Raw genomic sequence first — 22,887 nt, 5'->3', positions numbered from 1 at the left:
AGGATGTTCACAGAATCGTAGAATCATAAAATCATAGAATAGTTTGGGTTGGAAAAGCCACCTTTGAAAGCCATCTAGTCCAACCTCCCTGCCATGATCAGGGACATCTTCAACTAGACCAGGTTGCTCAGAGCTCCTGGATGGTCTTTAAGGTCCCTTCCAACCTAAACTGTTCTATGATTCTACGACTGTATGAAATGACTGTGAAGTTTAGTGTCGTCCTCCCTGGACGGTGTGACAGTGATGGCAATCCCGCACGGGGTAGGAGCCAGCTCACACCTGGGAGAACAACGGGGATGGGAATATGGGGACCCTCATGGACATGACAGGGACAAGGCAGGACCCCAAAGAGGGTGCCATTCCCACCACCCGTGGGTCGGACCATCAGGTCTCATGGTGGCGCAAAGATCTTGAGAAGGGACAGATCCTGCCAGTCTGACAGGGACTGTGCGCTGGGTTCAGGACCAGGCAAGCTCAGGATGGGAAATGTGGGTCCTCCTGAGGCTCACTGGGAAAACCTGTGGTGGCTTTTGGTCCTCCTGCAGATGCCCCCTCCCCACTGCCAAGGGAGGTGGTGGGGTGTCCCCAGGGGGTAGCTTAGGGCTGGGATCTCTCTGGGCTTCAAGCCGGCCAGGAGTACGACCTGTTCCCAGAGACTGGTGCTGGGAGGCATGGACAAGGAAATAAGGGGGTAATTACACTTTTTTAATGACATTATGGTCACTAAGGCAGTGTGGGGAGGGCCACTTCGGGCAGTGCTGGCTGGGAGGTGATGGAGATACCTGCTCCCCCGCTTTTCCCACAGGAGAAGGGAATTGCTATCCCTGCCAAACCATCCTACACCTGCCTCTGCCCACCAGTGGGCTCCCACCTGCGGGGGGACGGATCCAGCCCCACGCAGGGACCTCACCCCGAGCCTGCCCCAAGCCCTCGGAGGGTTCGGAAAAGGGTCGGCAGCTGCCAGGGTTGTGCACCCCTGGAGAGTTTTTTTTGCTCTTTTTTTGCAGCTTCCCTCAGAAAGCTTTGGAGCTGGGGTGGATCCGAGCAGAAAAAGCCAAGCTGCAGCATCCTTAGAAGAAATCCAGGCAGATGCCGGGTCCCGGCACAAGGCAAGTTCCCCTCCTGGCCCTTCCAGTGACACTTTCTTGGTGGCACAGCATCGTGACCCTAGGGCTGAAGCCCAGCTCCCCCCAGCTGGGGCACAGCCCCTTTCCCGGGGGTGGGTTTGTCACCCTGGGACTTCACCTGGACGAATCTCCCTTCCCAAGGGCTGCCCGTGGTGGGGTGACGGGGGGCGCTGCAGTGTCCCACACCGGGTGCGGGCAGGCAGAGGGGTCCCCAGGAGAGCAGCTCAGGGCGGGGGGGGGGGGGGAACAGAGGGGAGAGGGAAGGGCAGGCTCACGTCCCTCCTTCCTAACCCAAGCATGGTGGGGAAACTGAGGCACGATGGCGCCAGGGCAGAGCCGGTGCCGGGATCCCCCGTTTCCGCTCTCCCTCCCCGCCCCCCCGCGTCGCCCCCGTCCCCGGTACCTCGGAAAGCCGCTTTGGCGATGCGGTCGGCTCTGCCGCGGAGGCCGGAGACGGTGCGGAGCTGCAGCAGCAGGGCCATGGTGCGCGGCGGCGCGGGGCGATGCGGGGCTGGCTGGACGCGGGGGGATGCGGTGCGATGCGCGGTGCCGCGCTCCCAGCTGCGCTCCGAAACCCGGTGCGCGGAGCGGTGCCACCCCCAGTGATTAGTTATTCAGCAGCGGCGTGGCCGGCCCTCCCCTCCCATTCCTCCCCTCCCTCCTTCCCCTCTCCTTTTCTCGCCTCCCCTCTCCTCCCTTTCCCCCTATTTCTCCCCCTTCCCTTCCCTGAAGGGAACCAGACCAGGTTGCTCCAAGCCCCCTCCAACCTGGCCTTGAACCCCTCCAGGGATGGGGCAACCACAGCTTCTCTGGGCAACCTGGGCCAGGCTCTCACCACCCTCACACCAAAGAACTTCTTCCCCACAGCTCATCTCCATCTCCCCTCTTCCAGTGTCAAACCCTTCCCCCTTGTCCTAGGGCTCCCCTCCCTCATCAAGAGTCCCTCCCCAGCTTTCCTGGAGCCCCTGGAGGGACTGGAAGGGGCTCCAAGGTCTCCCCGGAGCCTTCTCTTCTCCAGGCTGAACCCCCCCAACTCTCTCAGCCTGTCCTCCCAGCAGAGGGGCTCCAGCCCTCCCAGCATCTCCGTGGCCTCCTCTGGCCCCGCTCCAACAGGTCCATGTCTCTCCTGTGCTGAGGCCCCAGAGCTGGAGGCAGCACTGGGGGGGGTCTCCCCAGAGCGGAGCAGAGGGGCAGAATCCCCCCCCTCTCCCTGCTGGCCACGCTGCTGGGGATGCAGCCCAGGGTGCGGGGGGCTTTCTGGGCTGCCAGAGCACATTGCTGGCCCATGGCCAGCTTTCCCTCCCCCAGGAACCCCCAACTCCTTCTCTGCAGGGCTGCTCTCCATCCCTCCATCCCCAAACTTGTCCTTTATTTCAAGGAAAATGATTAAGGCATGCATTTGGGAAGAGGAAGAGCACAGACACAAGGGCCTTTCAGCCTCACAAGTCTTCTTTTCCTGCTCGGGCACTTCCGGGAAAAAAAAAACCATCTGTGGTGAAGAGCGAACCCAGGAGAGCTTTAGCACCATCAGAGAGACGGAAGCGAGGGTGAAACCTTCATAAATGGATAATAAAGCACTAGAAATAAGATATCCTTTTCCATCTACCACATCAGGTTCTGCTAGGGAGGCTGGATTGCTGTCCTCCTGCCAGTGGAGAAGATCATTATGCTCACTCATAAGTGCCTGAGAGTGAAGAAACTTGTGGGGATTAACAGTGTGTGCTGTTTCTCGTTAGGTTCTTAATTACCTCCTGGCAGCAGGGCCCGGAGGAGATGGTGGGGAAGACAGCAGGGTCCTGGGTGCTGATTGTTGCTGGGGGCTCAGGAGAAGGCAGGGTTGGGATAATATCGGGAGGGGAAGGTGCAGCCTTGCCCAACTTGGCCCACATCGTGTGAATGAGGGCTTGGGGCCATGCAAGAGCTCCGGAGGTGAGACCATGCAGAAGCCAGAGATGGGTCCCGTGTGACTGATACTGCTAAACCAGCATTTCTCTGCCTCTGGTTGGTCTTTCTCATTGAGCCATCCTGGCTGGTGCTGCTTCTGCAACCCCTTTCACCCTTCTGCCTTCAGTCTTGCTGAAAAGCTGGAGTTAGGAGATGATGAGGGTTTCTCTGAGGTTCATCCTGGAGCTCTCATGGGTTTTGCAGCATGAGTTTTGAACGTAGCCTGACCTTTTTGAGGTGCTTGGCTCTCCCCTGCTGTGTAGTCAATGTGCAGCTCTATGAACGTCAACCCGAGATCTGTTCTGACCCTTGTCATTGAGCAGCTCTGGTGGAACACAACAGCCAGATGAAGCCCCTTAGTCCCATACTGCCCATCTTTTAGAGTGATCCAGCAGAAGATGTCCCCACTTTCATCTTCCCCAGCTCCACTTCTCAAATTCACTTGATTTGATAGCAAGAAAATGACACCAGGAGGTATCGTTTCCAGGAGGAACATTTGTTTCCAGGAGGCACCTTTAGAGCAACCCATGTTGCCCTAGAAGCACAAGTATGACAGAAAACACCTTCTACATCACGTAGTTAATTTTAAACCTCTTATTCAATATCAGAAAGTGGATAATGAAGTTTGAAAACTCCAGCATAAGGGGTGTTGACTGAAGATATTCCTCACAAGAGGCAGTAGGATGGCTCACGTAGAGCTGTAACAGTGGTAGGTGAGTAATGCTCAATGGCCACCACGAAAGCACCAGCCTGAAGGACCTGATGAGGGTTGTGACTTTGTTTTTCCTGATTTTATTTTGCATGAAATCCCAGACATGATTTAACTGTTCCTGCTGTAAAGGTACAGGTGGAGGGCTCTTGGGGAGTGCTAACCCCTGGTTTTAACTCACAGGCTTAAACAAAGAGACACAGAAAAGCATTAAAGAAGAACTTGGGACAGAAGACGACATCGACATGGGACTTTAATGTGGTGGCATTAAATCTGACTGCAGTCTGACGACCAGAGTTGCTGAAAGCAGGACAAGAAACCACTGCCCTTGGGCTGCTGGACATCAGCATGCTCTCAGGAGGCCACAGCCCAGCAAAGTTTGGCTGCTCATCACTGGAGACCTCCAGCTCAATGCTCTTCTAAGTGGTGGAAGCTCTTCACTTGCAGCCCTGGTGATGTATCCACCCAATTCCACCCCTAAATTGGGTAATGAAGACGAGCAGGAGCGGCACAGGAACCCAGCTGCAGGGAAGCCACAGGAACACAAGGGCTGTCAAAGAATCACGGAATCACAGAACAGGGGGATAACAACTGTTCCCTCCAGCTGGAGGTCTACGGAGGCTTCCCTGCCATTAACGGAGCAAGATGAGAAAATGCTCATTATAAACACTAATTTCAGTTTTTCACAGCGTCTCTGCAATTTTCACCTCGCTCCATGTGAATAAAATCACACACCCACCTCTGAATCACTGATGATTGCTCTTATTTACTACGGTTTTACACCAAAGGCGAAGGGGAAAGGACTACTTGCCACGGCAGGATCCGTCCCTCCGCGTGCGCCTCCCACAGCACCAGTATCCCATTAAAACAAACCAAATTGCACAGGCTGAAGCAATAGTCTTATGATGATGCTACAGAATGTTAAGTCCAAAATTATTGAAATTTTCTTTTCTTAACTCTTTTTCTCTATTTTTTTTTCTTTTCTCCCCCAGCTCTTCTCTTCCCACGCTTGGAAAAATCATATCAGCCTCCCCGTTTTTCAAATCTTTCATATTAATTACAGAAAGTTGCCATGTTTTTCTTTTTCAGCTTTGGTTTTGTTGTTTTTTTTTTTTGTGGTGACTGAGAGCCAGACAAAGGGGCTGATTTTGGCCCCTTCCATCGGCAGGAAAATCTGGGTGTGATTTTCCAGTGATGTTTAGATGCTGATGGGGGATGTGAATATATCGTGTAAGTGTGTGTGTGCGTCTACAGAGCTGTAGATTTTCCCGTGTTCTGTTGCTCTTCTCGTGCCATTCGGGGCTGCTGTGTGAAATCCTCAGGTGCCCAAGAGCCCAAGCAGATCCAGGCTGAGATGACACCACCAAAAGGTGGCACTTTTCCTTCCAAGTAACACAACTGCAAGAAATGTGCCAAATAATCGGCTCCAAATTTCCTTCCGGTTGCTAGAAAGCCTTAACGGACACCTCAGCCGTCCTCTTTTCATTGCATTTGTGGACTGGAGCAGTGACGCTATTTGAGGAATTTGGGGTTTTAATGAAATGGGCAGTAAGTGGGGGTTCCCCCCACCAGGCACGGATGGGGAGGTGGCTGTCTGTGGGAGCCATCAGCTGTCCCAGCAGAACACATCCCACCCCACCGCCTGCTCTCCTCACTCTGGGAGGGTGCAGGATGCAGGCAGAGCCTGGTGATGTGGACAACGGAGCCCCGAGGAGGGTCCTGGTGCCCTGCTGGCTGCAGGCAGTGTGTTCTGGGGACACTGAGCTCTGGGGACTTCGCTTTGGGGGCAACTTGCTTTGGGAACGTCATTCTTTGGGGACAGTGGGCTTTGGGGACAATGAGCTTTGGAGACAATGAGCTTTGGGGAAAATTATCTCTGGGGACAGCATGTTTTGGGGACAGCTCTGTTGCCCTTCTCTGGGCATGCTCCAGCCCCTCAAGGTCTTTCTTGTCGTGAGGGGCCCAAAACTGGACACAGCACTGGAGGTGGGGCCTCACCAGTGCAGCTCCTCAGGCCAGGATGAGCAGGGTGGCACCTGGGGCTCCACATCATCTCCCCAGGCCATGGTCCAGGGCACAAACATCCTGGGGCAAGCTTGGCACTGGGTGGCATCTCCTTGCAGGTCTGGGACCCTCCCAGCACGTCCTCAGCAGCTTTACCCGCTCTCCCTAGAGAAATCCTTGAATGCAGCAGGTCCCACCTTTGGCTCCCCAAGAACCTTCCTCCTCAAGCTGCCTCTCCCTCCACCACAACCCTTCTTCTCTTCCTCAGCAGCTTCTTCACCCCCTTCAAGAGCTGCTGTCCCACCAGTAGCCCCTCTCCCCTGCCCTAACCCCAGCTGCAGGAGGGACAGTCCCCTTCCCCAGTCAGAAAATCAGCAGTTTTCAAAGAAATCATTCTTAGCAGGGCTGACTTTTGGTAAATCCGTTTGGCCTTTTGCATTGTTTTCCATCTACTTTCTTTGTTTTCCCATTCTATCCCCCAGGATAGGTTGGAAAACCTTGGGGGTGCCTGCAGAGAGGCAGACAACCTTCTCACGTCTTCTGAAATGCCAGAGCTGCTCTTGTTTCTCAGCACCCGAAGCAAAGCAGCAGCTCTCAAAGAGTGGAATTTTTTTTGCTATTATTATTATTTTTTAAATTCTGACATGGAGATTTTTTCCCACGTTCTTGAATTTGGCACAATTAGCAAACTGAGCTTTCCTCATCTCTCTGCCCCACAGAGAGGAGCCCAGCCATGAGGGTTTCTGCCTGGGGTCTGCTGTACCCATAGCAAACTCCCGGTGATGGATCCCAGCCCTCCCAGTGTCTCCCCAGTCCCGTGGTGGCTGAATCCACATCTCAGTGGGAACTAGAGAAAACGACAGCAGGAGCTTGGCCACTGAGATGGGGATGCAGGACTTAACCCATAGACTCCCCAGCAGATCCATCCTCCAGGAAAGGAATGTCCCATGGGTTTTGGGAATGCTGAATCCTGAGGCTGAGGAACCTGGTGAGACCAATAGACACCTCTGCTGCATGACCCACCTGGGAGAGAAGGTGGCCTGGACACTCCCAGAGCTGGCACTGTAACGTCCTAACATGAGGAAGGTGCTGAAAGCCCCTGGATTTCTATTTTCTTCACTTTTCTTTTTCTTCACTTTTCTTTTTCTTCTTCTTTTTTTTTTTTTTTTTAATTTGAAATATCTCAGGGCTCAGATGCAAATCAAGAACGGCCTCTCCAATTCCCACACCTCCCAGTGCCCCTTACAAACAAGGATCATTTAACATGGATTATTTTAATAGAACATGCAGACAATTTTTTTAAATTTAGTTCTTAGTAGGTAGCTGACCCTTCCCAAAGCCTTTGCAGGACAGGTCCCTCGTTGCCCTCCTGGGGCAGAAACAGAACCCACTATTCCCCCTACACAAGGAGCTGGGGAAAAAAACCCCAAAAGCCTAAAAAATGCCAATCTGGGGATGTTTGTGGAGGACAGGGGGTGTGGGGATTGTTGGGGAGGGGTGAGGGCAGTGGTGAGGGATGGATGGGTGCAGGCACTGGGTGCAGGGGATGTTCAAGAGAGGGTGTTGGGTTGTGCCAGGGATCTAAAGGTGCTGGGGGGGGGTGGTGTAGGGGGTTCTGTGGGGTGTTGCCAGGCTCCCACAGTTGCCCAGTGATGGTGTTTGTGACCCAGCTGGGGCAGGCAGAGCCCAACAGGACAGATCTGGGGGCAGCTGCAGCACAGGAACCCTGCAAAGCCCAAACAGGACTGAGAGCAGGTAGGGGCTGAGCAGGGACAGATTGGCGCCCCAGGGACCCTCATCCTGCCCCATGGACCCTGCACCCCTCATGGATCCTGCACCCTTCATGGACCCTGCACCCTTCATGGGTCCTGCACCTTGCCCCAAAACCCTGCACCATTCATGGGTCCTGTATCCTGCCCCATGGACCCTGCATCCTTCATGGGTCCTGCACCTTTCATGGATCCTGCACCCTGCCCTATGGATATTGCACCCATCATGGGTCCTGCACCCTGCCCCAAATTCCTGAACCTTTCATACATCCTTCACCCCATCCCAAAAACCCTGCACCCCTCATGGGTCCTGCACCCTGCTCCATGGACCCTGGCCCATGCATCCTGCACCCTTCATGGATCCTGCTCCCTTCATGGGTCCTGCACTCCATTGCATCCACCCTTTATGGGTCCTGCACCCTTCGTGGATACTGCACCCCATTCCAAAACCCCTGTACCCTTCATGGATCCTGCACCCTGCCCCATGGACCCTGTCCCCATCCTCTTACAAAACTGCATTTAATGTGGGCTGTAGGAGCCAGGCACTGCAGAGACTCCATCTCCTGACCGCTCTGCCCTCACAACCCCACCTCTTCGTGTTTCCTCGGGCTGTTTTACATGGGTCACGGGTTGTCCTTTTTATCGGTGGCTGCAGAGGGTGGATTTCCTCACCTCCTCATGTGTATCGCAGGAGGGCAGTGAATAATGCATGCAGCCTTTGAGAGAGGCAGACATCTCCCGTGCTCCCTGCTAACGCACTCCTCTAGTCCTGGGAGGATTTTGGGGGGTTTTTTCTCTCTTCGATGGACCCCAAATGTCTCTTGCCAAAGTGAACCGCATTCATTTTTGGCTTGTCTTCCCCCTGCCCTCTCAGGTACAGCGTCTCCCCCAGCCCCTTCCCATCTTCACCCATTTTTTCCCCCTCTTCTCTTGTTTTCTTTCACGTCTCCTTTTGTTTGTGTAACCACGGATTTCATGCCGCAGCCAGGGCTGGTCCAAACTGCCAGGGGATGCCCTTGCCCCGGGCAACCCTCGCCCTGGGTGAGAATGCCTGTCCCTGGCAGATTTCCCCTGATATAAAGCCACCCTGGCTGCCAGGGCTGTGTGTCCCGTGCAGCCAGGAGCTGCACCTGGAGGTTCCTTGATGGTGGGGTTCTGTGCATGGCTGGAGTCCATCCCTCTCCCTGCTGCTCTCTGAGCTGCTGGAGTCCATTTCTTCCTTCCAGGCAAAGCTATATTTGTAGGAGATAAATATATATATATTTATTTTTTATATATATATATAAAAAATTTTTCCTCTGGTCTTTTCAGAGCATCATTTTCAGCTCTGGCTGACAGCCCTGTCCCGGTTCACATCTCACCCCTTTAACCCCCAAAGAGGGTTTGCTGCCCAACCTCTTGCTTTTCGTCTTCTTCAGTCGCTCTGGCAACCAGCAAATGGCAGCCAGGCTGCAGAGAAATGCCCCGGCTGATGGGCTCCTCCCTGCCTGCCCCCGGGCTGCAGGCTGGGCTTGGCTCTACGGGGGCTCGCGGGCTTAAATCGCATCCCCCAGTACTGGCACCTGGAGCAGTTCACACAAATATTCCCAGCACTGTGAAGGGTGGCAAGAAACAGGATATTTACATATCAGATATCTTTATTTACTGCTTTGCTTTGGATTTGTGGCCTGTTGATACCGGTAGAGGTGAACAGCATTGCAGGGCAAGGTCACTGGCCACACACAGAACCATAGAACAGTTTGGGTGGGAGAGGACCTTAAAGCCCATCCAGTCCCAACTGGATGGTCCTTAAGGTGCCTTCCCACCCAAACCACTCTATGATTCTATAAAAACCAGCATTTTCTTTCAGAAACATCTGTAGGAACGCCACCATGAGATACCTCCCAGCTCCCCACACCGTGACGGGATACCAAGCAGAGGACAAGGAACTGTACCCACACATTCCACTACGCACCCGCTTCAACCTGGATGGTGGCCGATCCCAGGTCCTGAGCAGGTTTTACCAGGTGAGGACAGAGGGGAGACCATGGAGGGAAGCCTGGGTGGCCACAGGTCCTGGTGGCTACTGAGGGCTGGAGACAGATGTCCCCTCCCCTGCAAGGCTCCCTGCCCAAAACCAAGCAGGCAGGGATGGCACTTCAGCTGCCACATCTGACTTCAAGCATCTTGAGTGTCTGGAGCAAAAGTCTTGTGAGGAGCGGCGTAGGGAGCTGGGGGGGTTCAGCCTGGAGAAAAGGAGGCTGAGGGGAGACCTTCTCGCTCTCTGCAACTCCCTGAAAGGAGGGTGTAGCCAGGGGAGGTCAGTCTCTTCTCCCAAGGAATAGGCCATGGGACAAGAGGAAACGGCCTCAAGTTGCACCAGGGGAGGTTTAGGATGGAGATTGGGGAAAATTTCTTCCCCAAAAGGGTTGTGAAGCCTTGGAAGAGGCTGCCCAGGGCAGTGGTGGAGTGGTCGTCCCTGGAGGGATTTAAAAGCCGGGCAGACGTGGTGCTGAGGGACAGGTGGGTTTGTCAGTGTTGGGTTGATGGTTGGACTCAATGACCTGAAAGGTCCTTCCCAACCTGGACAATTCCATGAGTCTATGATTATTAATTTTCCCGGTTAGGGCAGCATCCCCAGTGTGTGAGGGCAGCTGAGGACCACGGCTGTGGCCAGCATTTCTCCATGGATAGAGCGGGGAGGTGATGGCCTTGTGCTTGCAATGGTCACCCCTGCAAAATCCTGCTGCCAACAAGATTCAGAGCACTGAGCTCAGGCTGAACCACTGGGATATTTGTCTTTATCTGCAGCTGAGCCAGCAGCACCGTGATTTTTACCGGGACAAGAGTGGGATGTTGCAGATTGTTCCCTACTTTGTGCTGCCTGTGAAGGAAAAGGACAGATATCCTCATCCGCTCGACCTGTGAGTACCGATGTCCCCAGGACATGGTGGCACCCAATTCCCAAAGGCTTGGGCTGGTGGGATGAAAACAGAGAGGTGTAGGGGAGAGCCAGCCCCACAGCTGATCCTCCTTCCCCTCTTCACCCAAACCTTCTGTCCTCAGAAAAAACGAGAGCAGAATAAACCAGAATAACCTGAAAGGGAAAGGTAGGTGGGCAGCATGCCCCAGCCCAGCTCCAGGTTTTGGAAAGGGGGCATCTCATTCTGAGGGCTGGAGCCCCTCTGCTGGGAGGACAGGCTGAGAGACTTGGGGGGGTTCAGCCTGGAGAAGAGAAGGCTCCGCGGAGACCTTGGAGCCCCTTCCAGTCCCTCAAGGGCTCCAGGAAAGCTGGGGAGGGACTCTGGATGAGGGAGGAGAGCCGTAGGAGGAGGGGGAAGGGTTTGACACTGAAAGAGGGGAGATGGAGATGAGATGTGGGGAAGAAGTTCTTTGCTGTGAGGGTGGTGAGAGCCTGGCCCAGGTTGCCCAGAGAAGCTGTGGCTGCCCCATCCCTGGAGGGGTTGAAGGCCACGTTGGAGGGGGCTTGGAGCAAGCTGGTGTGGTGGGAGGTGTCCCTGCCCAGGGCAGGGGGTGGCACTGGATGGTCTTTAAGGTCCCTTCCCACCCAAACCATTCTATGATTCTATGTTTCTAAAACCAACAGAGACCACCTAATTCCACAGCCATGGGCTGTGCATTACCACCTGGGATGCTCTGTGACGCAGCCTGGGATAATATCCCACTACCTTTTTGGATGGACACCCACAACACTGACAGCCCCCAGCACCCTGCTCAGCCCGCCGGGGACCAGGGGAGCCATCAGAGGGATGTATCACTCTCAACCAACGCCAGTTATACCTGGCATCCAAAATTCCCTCTCGCCTGGAGCTCCGAGCACAGCACTGGTCTCCTGCGGTAATTTGACTGGACCCGAAATGGGGCTGAAAGTGCACCCACAGAGCTGCCAGCCCAGGGCCGGGAGCTGAGCTGTGGTGGGAGCCGCCGCCAGCAGAAATACGTGGGTGCCCTCTAGTGCTATATCCCTGTGGCTCAACAGGAGTGTAAAAAAAAAAAAGCCTTTAGTCACCTTCAGAGGACTTCAGATAAATCTCCCGTCTTTCAGTCTCAAACCCTTCCCCCTCGTCCTAGGGCTCCCCTCCCTCATCAAGAGTCCCTCCCCAGCTTTCCTGGAGCCCCTTGAGGGACTGGAAGGGGCTCCAAGGTCTCCGCGGAGCCTTCTCTTCTCCAGGCTGAACCCCGCCAACTCTCTCAGCCTGTCCTCCCAGCAGAGGGGCTCCAGCCCTCCCAGCATCTCTGTGGCCTCCTCTGGCCCTGCTCCAACAGGTCCATGTCTCTTTTGTGCTGAGGTCCCAGAGCTGGACACAGGGCTCCAGGTGGTGTCCACATCATGTGCTCTGGCCCATCTCGGTGGCCCTTGCTGCAGCATGTCCATGTCTTCCTTGCATGGGGGAGCCTCGGACCAGCCACAGCACTGGAGACACTGCCCAGGGGGGCTGGGTGCTCCCTCTGCCCCATGGACAACTGTCTAGCTTGCACAGCCCAGCAGGCTGCTGGACCTTCCTTGAGGGGATGTCACAGACAAGCTGTGAGCTATGGCCAGCCCTGGAAGCCCATGAATCTGCAAAGTTTTTTGTGTGGAGCTCAGAGAAGCTGCTTAAATGAGCCCATGGAGGGTTAAATTGATGGACATGGAAGGTTTCATCCTGGCTGAGTGTTGTGACTATCTCACGCCTTCTTATCAACCCTCGGCTGCCTGTGAGAAATAAGCAGGGGTGGGGGAGGCTGTCCTTCACCCAGGGCAGGTCTCATGGCAAGGGGGAGAAACGTGTGGGACGAGGAGGACAGATGGAAGGGGATGGAGCAAACCAGATGCTGTCAGGGCCACGAGCGCATCCCCCTTCCAGGAATTTAGCTGGCACAGGGCAAGGTCAGCCCTGGCTGATAAAAGCTGTTGTGAGCAAAGCTGGAGGTGATGGCGAGCACCTCCATTCCTTTGGGAACTTTTTTTAAGCTCCAGATTTACCACCAGCCCCCACCTTTGCAGCTGAACCACAGCTGGCTCTGCACCCAGGCTTGGACCTCCTCCACTTCAACCCGGACATGGGTCTGGGCTTGACCTTAGACCTACCTCACTGCTGAGTAGCCCTTGGGCTGGGTCTGACCCTCACCACCATCTCCAGACCTGATCCTCACCCTGACTTGCTGCTATGCACCCCTGCTCCTTGCTGCTGAGGTCCTCACTGCTCCCTGACCCATCCCCATGGAAGTGATTTGACTTTGGCCAGCTTCTGGAGGGTCAGGCAACGTGTCCCCAAAGGGGCACAAGCAGTTGTGGCCTTGGAAGGAATCTCTACCGTCCTTCTGTCCCTTCAAACACTTCCTCATCCCCAGGGTCCTTCCTCATGCAGATCTGTGACTGAACCCACCTGGGTATTGCCAATATGTGGAGCTGCTTCTGCATTAACCTTTGTGGCCTGGAGGTCAGTAGTGTTTGCAAAGAGGAGAGCACCCCTTGGCCTTGCAGCAGCAGCTCTGGACATGGCACAGGCAAAAATCTCCCAATTCTAATTTCTTTTCCTTGCACTTGGTGGTGAGTGATGCCTGTGCCTGTGCAATCCCCGAGGACAAGGCTTTGGGTGACATTTGGGACTCAGGAGCCAGCAGAGCCAGCAGGAATCACAGAATTTCTGGGTTGGAAGGGACCTTTCAGATCATCGAGTCCAACCATCAACCCAGCACTGCCCAAACCACCACTGACCCATGTCCCTCAGCGCCACGTCTGCCTGTCTTTTAAATACCACCAGGGATGGAGACTCCACCACTGCCCTGGGCAGCCTCTTCCAAAGCTTGACAACACTTTCCATGAAGACATTTTCCCCAATATCCATCCTAAACCTCCCCTGGCAACTTGAGGCTGTTTCGTCTTCTCCCATCGCCTGTTCCTTGGGAGAAGAGACCGACCCCCCCTGGCTACACCCTCCTTTCAGGGAGTTGTAGAGAGTGAGAAGGTCTCTCCTCAGCCTCCTTTTCTCCAGGCTGAACAACCCCAGCTCCCTCAGCCGCTCCTCACAAGACTTGGTCTCCAGACCCCTCACCAGCTCCGTTGCCCTTCTCTGGACACACTCCAGCACCTCAAGGTCTTTCCTGTCATGAGGGGCCCAAAACTCGACACAGCCCTCGAGGTGGGGCCTCACCAGTGCCCAGGACAGGGGGACCATCAATGTCCCACTCCTGCTGGCCACACTATTGGTGGTATAGGCCAGGATGTTTTTGGCCTTCTTGTCCACCTGGGCACAGTGCTGGCTCATATTCAGCCGGCTGTCAACCAACACCTTCAAGGTCCTTTTCCACGGGGCAGCTCCAGACACTCTTCCCAAGCCTGGAGCATCCATGGGATTGGTGTGACCCAAGTGCAGGACCCAGCACTTGGCCGTGTTGAACCTCACACCATTGGCTTTGGCCCATGGAGGTGGGAATCGGGAGCCTTGGGGTTGCATTAGCCCAGTGCAAAGTCAGATCGAACATGTCTTCTTGGGGGGACAACGTTGCAAGCTCACCAGCTTCTGCGGCTCTGTTGGGGTGAAGGGTGCCAGTGTGATCTTGGAGCACACCCCTAGGTCCAAAGGCATGCCTGCACCTCTGGAACCCCTGCCTGAGCCTCCTTACTTCTGCCTCCACCTCTGTAACTATCCTTGATGCTCTTCTCCTCCCCAGCCCACCCCTCAGTGCAAAGACCCGCTGGCATTTGCTGCGATTGTCACCGACGAACCTGCGGGCCTACCAGACCTTCCCCTCAGGGAAGAGGGTCCCCTCGAAGGAAAGAGCCATGCGAGACAGCTTTTTCGAGTGCCGAGCCTAAGCCACGGTGTCCACCCTGCCCTCGGTGGAAACCTTATTTTCCAGCCGGGAGAGAAACAACGGGAAAATAAAGGCAAGGGAGCTGAATGCTGTCTTGGGCTCTGTGTGCCATGGGGACCTGCCCACACATGGCAGGGATGGTCTTTGTGGCCTCCAAGGTGAGGGGACAACTGCCCACCAGGCAGCCTTTCCTGCCATGAGGTAAGGTCACCCAGGACCCTCTCACTTGGGCTGGAGGGGTTGCTGCAGCATTGTGATGGTGGGGAAGAGCACACAGACTTCAGTGTAGTCACCAGTAACCTCAGATGGGGTCACAAGGGACTCTTGATGAGGGAGGGGAGCCACAGGACGAGGGGGAAGGGTTTGACACTGAAAGAGGAGAGATGGAGATGAGATGTGGGGAAGAAGTTCTTTGCTGTGGGGGTGGTGAGAGCCTGGCCCAGGTTGCCCAGAGAAGCTGTGGCTGCCCCATCCCTGGAGGGGTTGAAGGCCAGGTTGGAGGGGTCTTGCAGCAACCTGTTGTGGTGGGAGGTGTCCCTTCCCAGGGCAGGGGGTGGCACTGGGTGGTTTTAAGGTTTCTTCCGACCCAAACCATTCTAAGAGCTTGTGGATGGCATGAAATCCTCCAGGGTAACCAAGACAAGGCTGCAGGAGGGTCTCTAAGGAAGATGCTGCTGAATGACTCACAGGGTCCCAGCCCAGCCGTACCACCCAGCAACCAGACCATGGGTTTCCAGCAGGTGGGTGGCTGGCAGTGGTCAAAAAAGCAAATCAGCCTGCACGAATAATTAAGAGAAGAGTGGAGACGAGAGCAGGCAGCATTGGAGGCCAACAGGGGGTAGACCTCCCTGTCTGCCTGTGCATGACAGGGCTGTCCTGCCTCCAGGAGATGCTGGAGCAGGAGAGGATTTAGAGAAGGACATCAGAGCAGTTGGAAGTCCACAGAGCATCCCTGCAAGAAACAGCCATGCAAGCCAGAGCCCATCAGCCTGGAAAAGAGAGGTTGGGGGGCCAGTGCAGAAGGTCGGTGGGGTTGGTTGTCCACTCTCTCAACCCACACAAGAGCAGAACAACACCCCGGGAGGTTACCACTTGTTAGGCTCAAAGCAAACCCAATGGGGTGAATCTTCTCAACCATGGGGCTCCCCTTCCCAGGCTGCTGCACGCAGAAAAATTCACCATGGTTTCAAGAAGCTGCTGGAGAAACCAGTGGAAGAAAACTACTCTGAGGATGACTGACTACAGGGACATTGAGGCTGGGGAGGGGGTGCTTTGCCGGGAGGAAGGGGACCTTAATTCCTTCATCCTCTGGAGGGGCTCGTGCTCCCTGAAGAGCACATTAGGATGGGTTAAGCCACAGCAGGGTTGGTAGAACAGTGTCCCAGCATGGGCAAGAGGCAACGTTTAATTTATTTGAGAAGATATTTTTTCCTCCAGTGATTTGGGAAGTGGGTGATGTGGTAGGGCACGGACAAGGTCTGTCACTGGTGGTGACAACTGGGGGCCCTGCCCCTGTGTGCCACCCATCCATGAAGGGTCTGGCACCTTTGGGCCACCAGCGAGCTCCCGTGCAAGAATGAGACATCTGGTTACCACTGAAGAGCATTTCCCTGGGTGCCAGCCTGTGTCCTTTGCCCATGGGGCTGGAGAAGGGGCCCTGACCCCTCTTCTGCACCAGAGCTCCATCTCCTGCCCTGCTGGGAGGGAGGCAGAGGCAGGAGACGGGGGGACAGGAGAAGACTCATGTCCTCGCCCCTCTGCAACCCCATTCTCCTGTCTGGTTCCCATTCCCGATTCAAAACACAAAAATACGCCAGAAACAAGGGGTTCTTTGCAGCAGCTATTTTGGAAACCCAGAGATGGGGTTTTAGCAGCTTTTTATTGATTTTTTTTTCCCTCCACTCGCTGACACCTGAAGCGAAATAACCCTTTTAAACTCATCTACTCCTGACTCCCCGGCCAGCACGTTCCATCCAGCTGATGGGGGCTAAGTATTGCTGCCCTTCAAAAGCTCGGGTTTAACACACCAAGGAAAGTCCTTCTGTTTTTTAAGTGCATTTCTAAAATCACTTTAAACTCCAGTCGGGTCACCACTCGCAGTCAGACAGAGCTGTGCACTCTTTTTAGGGCTTGTTCCTTGGCCAAGATCAACCAGGGAGCATGTACAGGGGAGGGAGGACGTATCCAGCAGCCATGAGGAAGAACCATAGAATTACAGAATGGTTTGGGTGGAACCACCTTAAAGATCATCCAGTTCCAACCCCCTGCCCTGGGCAGGGACACCTCCCACCGGACCAGGTGAAGAAACTCGCTTTGTGCCAGTGGTGCAAAGGCCAAACACCAGGAGACATCTATTTATTTGGACTAGAAGACAAAAATTCCCTAGTGGCATCATTTCCACCAAATTTCATTTGCCCCCCTTTGCAGGCTGTCCCTGATGTGGCTGCTGTCCCAGGGAGGTCCATGTTGGGGTGCTGTGTCATACGATGGACCCCTGAATTAAAGAAGAGGTTCAAGATCTTTAATTTGGAGACCCAGGCTGGGTGGGGATCAGCAGCTCACAGGGGTCACCCCTTGCAGGTCCAGGGTCTCATGCTGGAAATTGCTTTTAGGCACTGAAAAGGATGGGAACGGAGCAGCTGCCTACCCTACCTGGGCGGCAGAGGGGGGCTGTGGGTATCTCAGCCCTCACCCCCCTCACAGGAGCTCTCTGGTGGGTTTAGTGGAGGCTTCTGGGGTTCATGGAGACCCCGTGCCTGCTCTCCCCAGCTCACAGCTCCCATCCTGGGGTGTCTGAGCCCAAATCCTCCTTCCTTGATGGCTGTGGAGCGCGGCCAACTCGGAATCCAACATTTTTAGATGCCAAGTGAGGATGGTTTTTGCCTTTTTATCACCTTTCAACACCCTTGTGAGCCCCCTGTGCAGCTCCTCACCCTCAGCCTGAGTCCCTCAACACCACCAGCCCCCTCCCTGCAGATGCTGGAGGAGTTCCATAACCCTGTCCTTGAAGCTCCCCGCAGCTCCCCTGCACATCAAAGCCGGTGCTGCAAACAAATCTCTCTTCATTTCTTGGCTCTGGCCGAGACTTCCAAGAAGAACTCATCCTTCCAGATGCCCTGGCACATAGAGAAAACCCTGGTCTTTAATTCCTGCACGGTGTGGTCAGAGCACCAAACCCTACAAGGTGGTTCGCCATCTGTGAGGGCGAGAAGAGAGAGGCTTCACTGTAAGGTTCAAACTAAGAATTTATTTGGACTTCACTCCCAGGTCCAATACCTATTGTGGGTTCTATGGATCTGAAGGAGGAATGCACTTTTGGAGCTTAAAAAGTAATTAATGGGACACACTATTACAACCTACAAGTGATTCTTGGAATGTCCTAACACAAACCACAAGCGTGTTAGATATTAATACCTTGAAAGAGTACACTAATTATGATCTTAAAGCATGACAGGTACCATACACGTGTTCCTTAATCACCTTCTCTCACGTAAGGCCTCCTAATCCTTGGGAAGTTACCGTTCCCCCTCGTCCTATGGCTCCCCTCCCTCATCAAGAGTCCCCCCCAGCTTTCCTGGAGCCCCTTGAGGGACTGGAAGGGGCTCCAAGGTCTCCGCGGAGCCTTCTCTTCTCCAGGCTGAACCCCCCCAACTCTCTCAGCCTGTCCTCCCAGCAGAGGGGCTCCAGCCCTCCCAGCATCTCTGTGGCCTCCTCTGGCCCCACTCCAACAGGTCCATGTCCTTCTGATGTTGGTGACCCCAGAGCTGGAGGCAGCACTGGGGGGTCTCCCCAGAGCGGAGCAGAGGGGCAGAATCCCCCCCCGCACCCTGCTGGGGATGCAGCCCAGGGTGCAGGGGGCTTTCTGGGCTGCCATCTCTCAAAGCCATATGAGTTTTGCCTTTTGTGCTCCCAAACCTGTTTATCTGGGGGATCCCACACACCATCCTGGGGAAACCTCTCCCTCTTCTCACCCATCCATGGTGGCAGCAGTCAGGGAGCCCAGCGGTTACCAAACCACGTCCCCAGGAGATGACTTGTCCCTCACCACGACCCCAGGAAGGGCTGCCCAGCAGGGAGCTGGCAGGGGACGTGATCTTACCGAAAATACCCGCCATGGGGACTATTTTTATCCCGGGGCAAGCTTTGTTCCTGCCTGGCACATCCTCAAGTGCAGGACCATGGTGTCCGGAGAGGATGGTGCAGGTCCAGTGCCTGGCAGGAGTGAAAAGAGGGTTGCCTGAACACACCCTGCAGGGATGAAGTACAGGAAAGCGAATAAAAACAAATTTCAAAAGTATCCCGTGGTGAAGAAACCTTCTTGAGAACATCGAGGTGGGTTTTCCAAGCTTTAAACCAAGCTGGCAATTATTGTGTCCTGTCTAACGGAGGCAAGAGCAGCTTCAATGGCTTTCCTGGCTTCTTCTCCCCTCCACCTCCCTCGTGAAGGCACTGAGAACTCCTTGGCCCTTCCAGGAGATGTTTTGAACAGGCAGTTCTGGTGTTTCCCCCTTCCAGCAGCCCTGGAGCACAAGGAGAAATGAAGATGTTTGCAGTGTGTGAGCACCTAAACCCTCCCGAGGGTGCATTCCATCCTCGCCACGTTTCCCAATGTCTTTAATAGGAAATATTGAAGGTAGAGGAAGGCCAACGTCCTGCAGCATCACCTTGCCCAGCTTTCCCCACTGCAGCTGGAGCATTAGGGTGAATTATGGGCTTTTTCAGCCCATGCCCCCTCCCTGGAGGTCTCACACCCATGATATCTGCTCTCCATCAGCCCAGGAGGGTGGGAGCATCTCTCCTCCCTCTTCCCAAGTGGCACAGATCCAGCAAACGGCCCTGTTTTCTGGTGTTTCCCTCATGGCACAGGGGTTTGGGGCTGCAGCAGATGGGCTGACCACACCAGCAGGCTGGCAATCTTGGGGGGCTGAGGAATAACACCATCCTGATGAAATACACTAAATTTTTTTTTGGCCATTTGGAGCTGTAAAAACTCTCCCTAGAAGAAGCAGCAAATTAAAACCACCTCAAATTTATATCCTTAAAACCTCTCTCAGGGTTTCTGCGGCTCATCAGGACTGCGATAGTCAGGTCCCTTTGCTCTGCAGCCCTGGCATCTCACAGGGTCAAGACCAGGGTGCTGGGGTGATGCTGCTGGTGGAAGGAGACACCCCCCCCACTAACCAAATCCCTGCTGTGTTTCCAAAGCAGAAGACATCTGTCTTGCAGTGGGGTGTCTGTCTTGGGGACAAGCCTGCTGGGACTTTTTTCCCCTGCGCTTCTCCCTTTAGAGGGCACCAGCAGCTCACAAACTGTGCTCAGTGGTCACCTCAGGCAGAAGGTGGGTTATGGGACCCCCAGTCCTTTGGGCTGGTTTCCCAGCTGGACATGAAATTTGCCTCTCTGCATCTCCGCTCGTGTTTTATCCCATTGCTGGTGCCACGAGGACATCAAACCACAGAATGGTTTGGGTGGGAATGGACCTTAAAGACCATTCTTGACACCTGCCCGTGCTGAGTTCCCCGCCCCCCCGGGAAGCCCCACTAGGCTCATCCCAAGGAGGTCCCTGAGGAGGTGGTGGTGTTGGGGGCTACCTGTAGACCCCATGAGAGACATGAGAAACCTGCTGGGGGGTCCTGTTATGGAAATCCCACGTGCCAGCCACCATCATGGGGCTTGACTCCCTGTTTCCACAACTTCCTGGATTCCTTTGTGAAAATACTTTTTATTAATAGCTCCAGATCCGGGTATCTCCAAAGAAGGACCCCAAACAAAGAGATGCCCAGGCAATTATACCCTTACAATGGAAGTTCCCCACCCCTCATGCCATGATTGGGACCAAGAGTAATATTGGGGTCTGGGGTCTTCTTGCTTGTTATTGGTTTGATTCGTTTGCTGTTTTGTTTCTAAGCAGTTGCTACGTGGTCACCTTCTATGACATCCATCTCTTAGTTCAGGTTTCAGCTGGTTCTGTAATTAGCCATCTGGCGTGTTTTAACGGGATGGTTACAGTTGACACGCCACCATCTATAGGCCTTGTCCACTCTGGCTGTTCATATTTAAACCATGAATGGTGCTAAATTTCCACTAATTTTTTTTCTACAACACCTGGGTGGAGGAGCTGGTGGTCCAGGGCACCCTCAGCAGGGACCCAGTGCCCTGCCCTGCAAGGACCACTGGAGCCAAGCTGGATTTATGGCTTGGAGGTGGAGGTGGTAGGAGAAGGTCCCCCATCCCGGGATGCTCTGCAGAGAGGCCAAGCAGAGCCCCAGGAACCAGTAAAAGTTCACTGAACCTGAGATACTGGGAAAAAAAAACGTAGCGAAACGTGGAGCTCCAGGGACCGCATTTTCCGGGAGAATTTCACTTGGCTGGAAAAGCTCCAACCATCAAAATGATGATGAAGGGATAAAATCCAAAGTGTCAGGGAGGGCTATATAAGGTGGTGCGTAGCTGGTACAATGTCGTCAGTCGTTAAAACACGCCAGGGAGCTCCAAGGTGCGCTGCCACAGCAGAAACTCGAGGGCCACCACCTCAAAGGTGACCCTGGTGTCACCGGGAGCACCCTGTGATTCCCAGGTCCAGGAACTGCACTGTTGGCTGGTGGGATCCACCACTGGATGTAGGAGGAGGAACAGGGACATGGTCACAGTGCTGATGGAGAAGAATCGCCCACTGACGGGGACAGCGTGAGCGTCACCAACACACCAACACACACAAAGAGAGTTGAAATCCACATTAAACCTAAGGGACATCCCAAGAACTCTCCTGCAGCTCTAGGGAAGGGGACACCAGCTCCTCCAAGCTGCAAGTGAAGGTGTTCCTCTACCCTGAGCGAGGTTTCATGGCAAAGAGGTCTACATGGGATTGGATGCATCCTTGTGGCTGTTGTTTGGGGACCAGAGCGTGCATGCCACCATCCTGGGGTGCTGTGTTGGCCACATTGAAGGGGTGGCTGCTCTTGAACAGGATGAGGTGAGGAGCTGCTCATCTCAGCTCACCCAGTGGGAGCTCCTTCTTCATCTTGCCAAGTTGCAGGCTGGGTTTGGGGTGTCCCAGCCCACTTGGTGCCACTTTTCCATGTCACCTGTGAGCACTGATGGAAGCTGCTGTCACCTGGAAGCCACGTCACCTGTGAGCTGCTGGGAGGAGGACCCGTGCCCACCCATGCTCACTTTATCTGCTGGCCTCCAAGCATCTCTAGAGCCACAGGAGGATGCCCCAGCTCATCTAAGTGGCTTTCACAGCATCTGCTGTGGTTCTTGGTCAAACCTGCCTGGAAAATCTGAGTATACCCTGAATACTGGCAGAGATTCCTGCCCTTCACACAAACATGGGGAGAAAGCAAGTGGAAAAAGGGAAGGAAAACCCTTCATCTTCTTCATCATACGTTGTCCAGAGAGGTGTGGGATGCCCCATCCCTGAAAACATTCCAGGCCAGGTTGGACAGGGCTTTGAGCAACCTGGTCTAGTTGAAGATGTCCCTGTTCATGGCAGGGGGTTGGACTAGATGGTCTTTAAAGGTCCCTTCCCACTCAAACCATTCCGTGATTCTGTGATCCACCGCAGCAGAGACGTCAGGGATAAATGACAGGGTTGTTTACTGCCCTCTTCCCACCCTCCAGTGTCTCCCATTAATTAAGTCAGGCTCAGTGTTTTTCAAACACAGGTTGATTTTGTCCAGACCCAGATTAGCTCCGAGCAAGCCCCGCTCCTCCTCCTCCTCTTCCTCCTTCTCCTCCTCCTTCTTTTCTGCCCCTGGGAAACCTCCTCTCCCTGCCCCTTCCCCACTCCATCTGCTCCCAGATCCCATCCCAGACCCCTCCTCAAAGTGGTGTCCCCCCTAGACACCAGCCCAGGCATCGTTTGGCACTGTTTAACCTGGCAAGGGTTAACCCAGGTCTGCACCCACCCTGACAGCCCCCGCCGTGTTTTCCTGGCTGCGGAAGCAGGGCAGGTGGATGTTTACAGGATCGATCTGATGTTCTTTTACCATCTTTGACAACTTGTTTAATCTTTCCCTGCTCCGTCTCCTCCCTCCACTCCCTGAGCCGGTGACACTGGCTTTGCCCCCACCTTCCCGTGTTTAGACTGGAGCTGGTTTGGGCTGGGAGATGTGTTTTATTGCCTTTGCAGCCAGCCAGCACCACCAAGCACGCCTGGTGTTAGGCAGGGCTGTTGGAGATTTGCATAAAACAAATGATCCGTAATAACAATAAAGCGTTTGTTTTCCGACTCCCAACATGAAAAAAAAAAAAACAAAAAACAACAATCTTCTCTGCCCCCCCCCTCTCTGTGCAAAATCCAGTTGTACGAAGGCAAACCAGAGCCCTTCCCTGGTGGAGCTGGGGTGCTTGGGGCTGGGTGGGTTATCTGCATTGGCAACCGAGGCGGGGAGCCCGAGCTGCCTCCCTCCTGCTATTAGGGGAACACGCACGGCTGTGTCTTCTTTATTGCCTGCTCGGAGGGTTAATGACTGCAGCGGCAGCCCCAGGGAGAGGCTGGCTGGAACGTTTTATAGCCCTCCCGAAATGC

The 22,887-nt window shown here is 54.5% G+C and overlaps 2 protein-coding genes across 4 annotated transcripts in view; one reads left to right on the top strand and one right to left on the bottom strand.

The window, feature by feature from the left end:
• Positions 1-1,609, bottom strand: part of OTOF (otoferlin) — an 82,411-nt gene extending 80,802 nt beyond the window's left edge. For all 3 annotated transcript variants that reach the window (XM_074153966.1, XM_074153965.1, XM_074153967.1), the window contains exon 1: positions 1,531-1,609. In XM_074153966.1, coding sequence (XP_074010067.1) covers positions 1,531-1,609 — 79 coding nt within the window. The remainder of the gene's footprint in view (positions 1-1,530) is intronic.
• Positions 1,610-9,424: 7,815 nt separating this feature from the next.
• CIMIP2C (ciliary microtubule inner protein 2C) lies at positions 9,425-14,355 on the top strand. Its single transcript, XM_074153989.1, has 3 exons — positions 9,425-9,559; positions 10,344-10,456; positions 14,211-14,355. Exons 1-3 carry the CDS (start codon positions 9,425-9,427, stop codon positions 14,353-14,355), a joined length of 393 nt encoding a protein of 130 aa, XP_074010090.1.
• The last annotated feature ends 8,532 nt before the right edge of the window (positions 14,356-22,887 follow it).

The sequence above is a fragment of the Numenius arquata genome, chromosome 9 (assembly GCF_964106895.1).
Source record: "Numenius arquata chromosome 9, bNumArq3.hap1.1, whole genome shotgun sequence".
Classification (NCBI taxonomy): domain Eukaryota; kingdom Metazoa; phylum Chordata; class Aves; order Charadriiformes; family Scolopacidae; genus Numenius; species Numenius arquata.
Note: the sequence above shows the minus strand (reverse complement) of the source record. Positions and strands in the feature narration are given on the sequence as shown.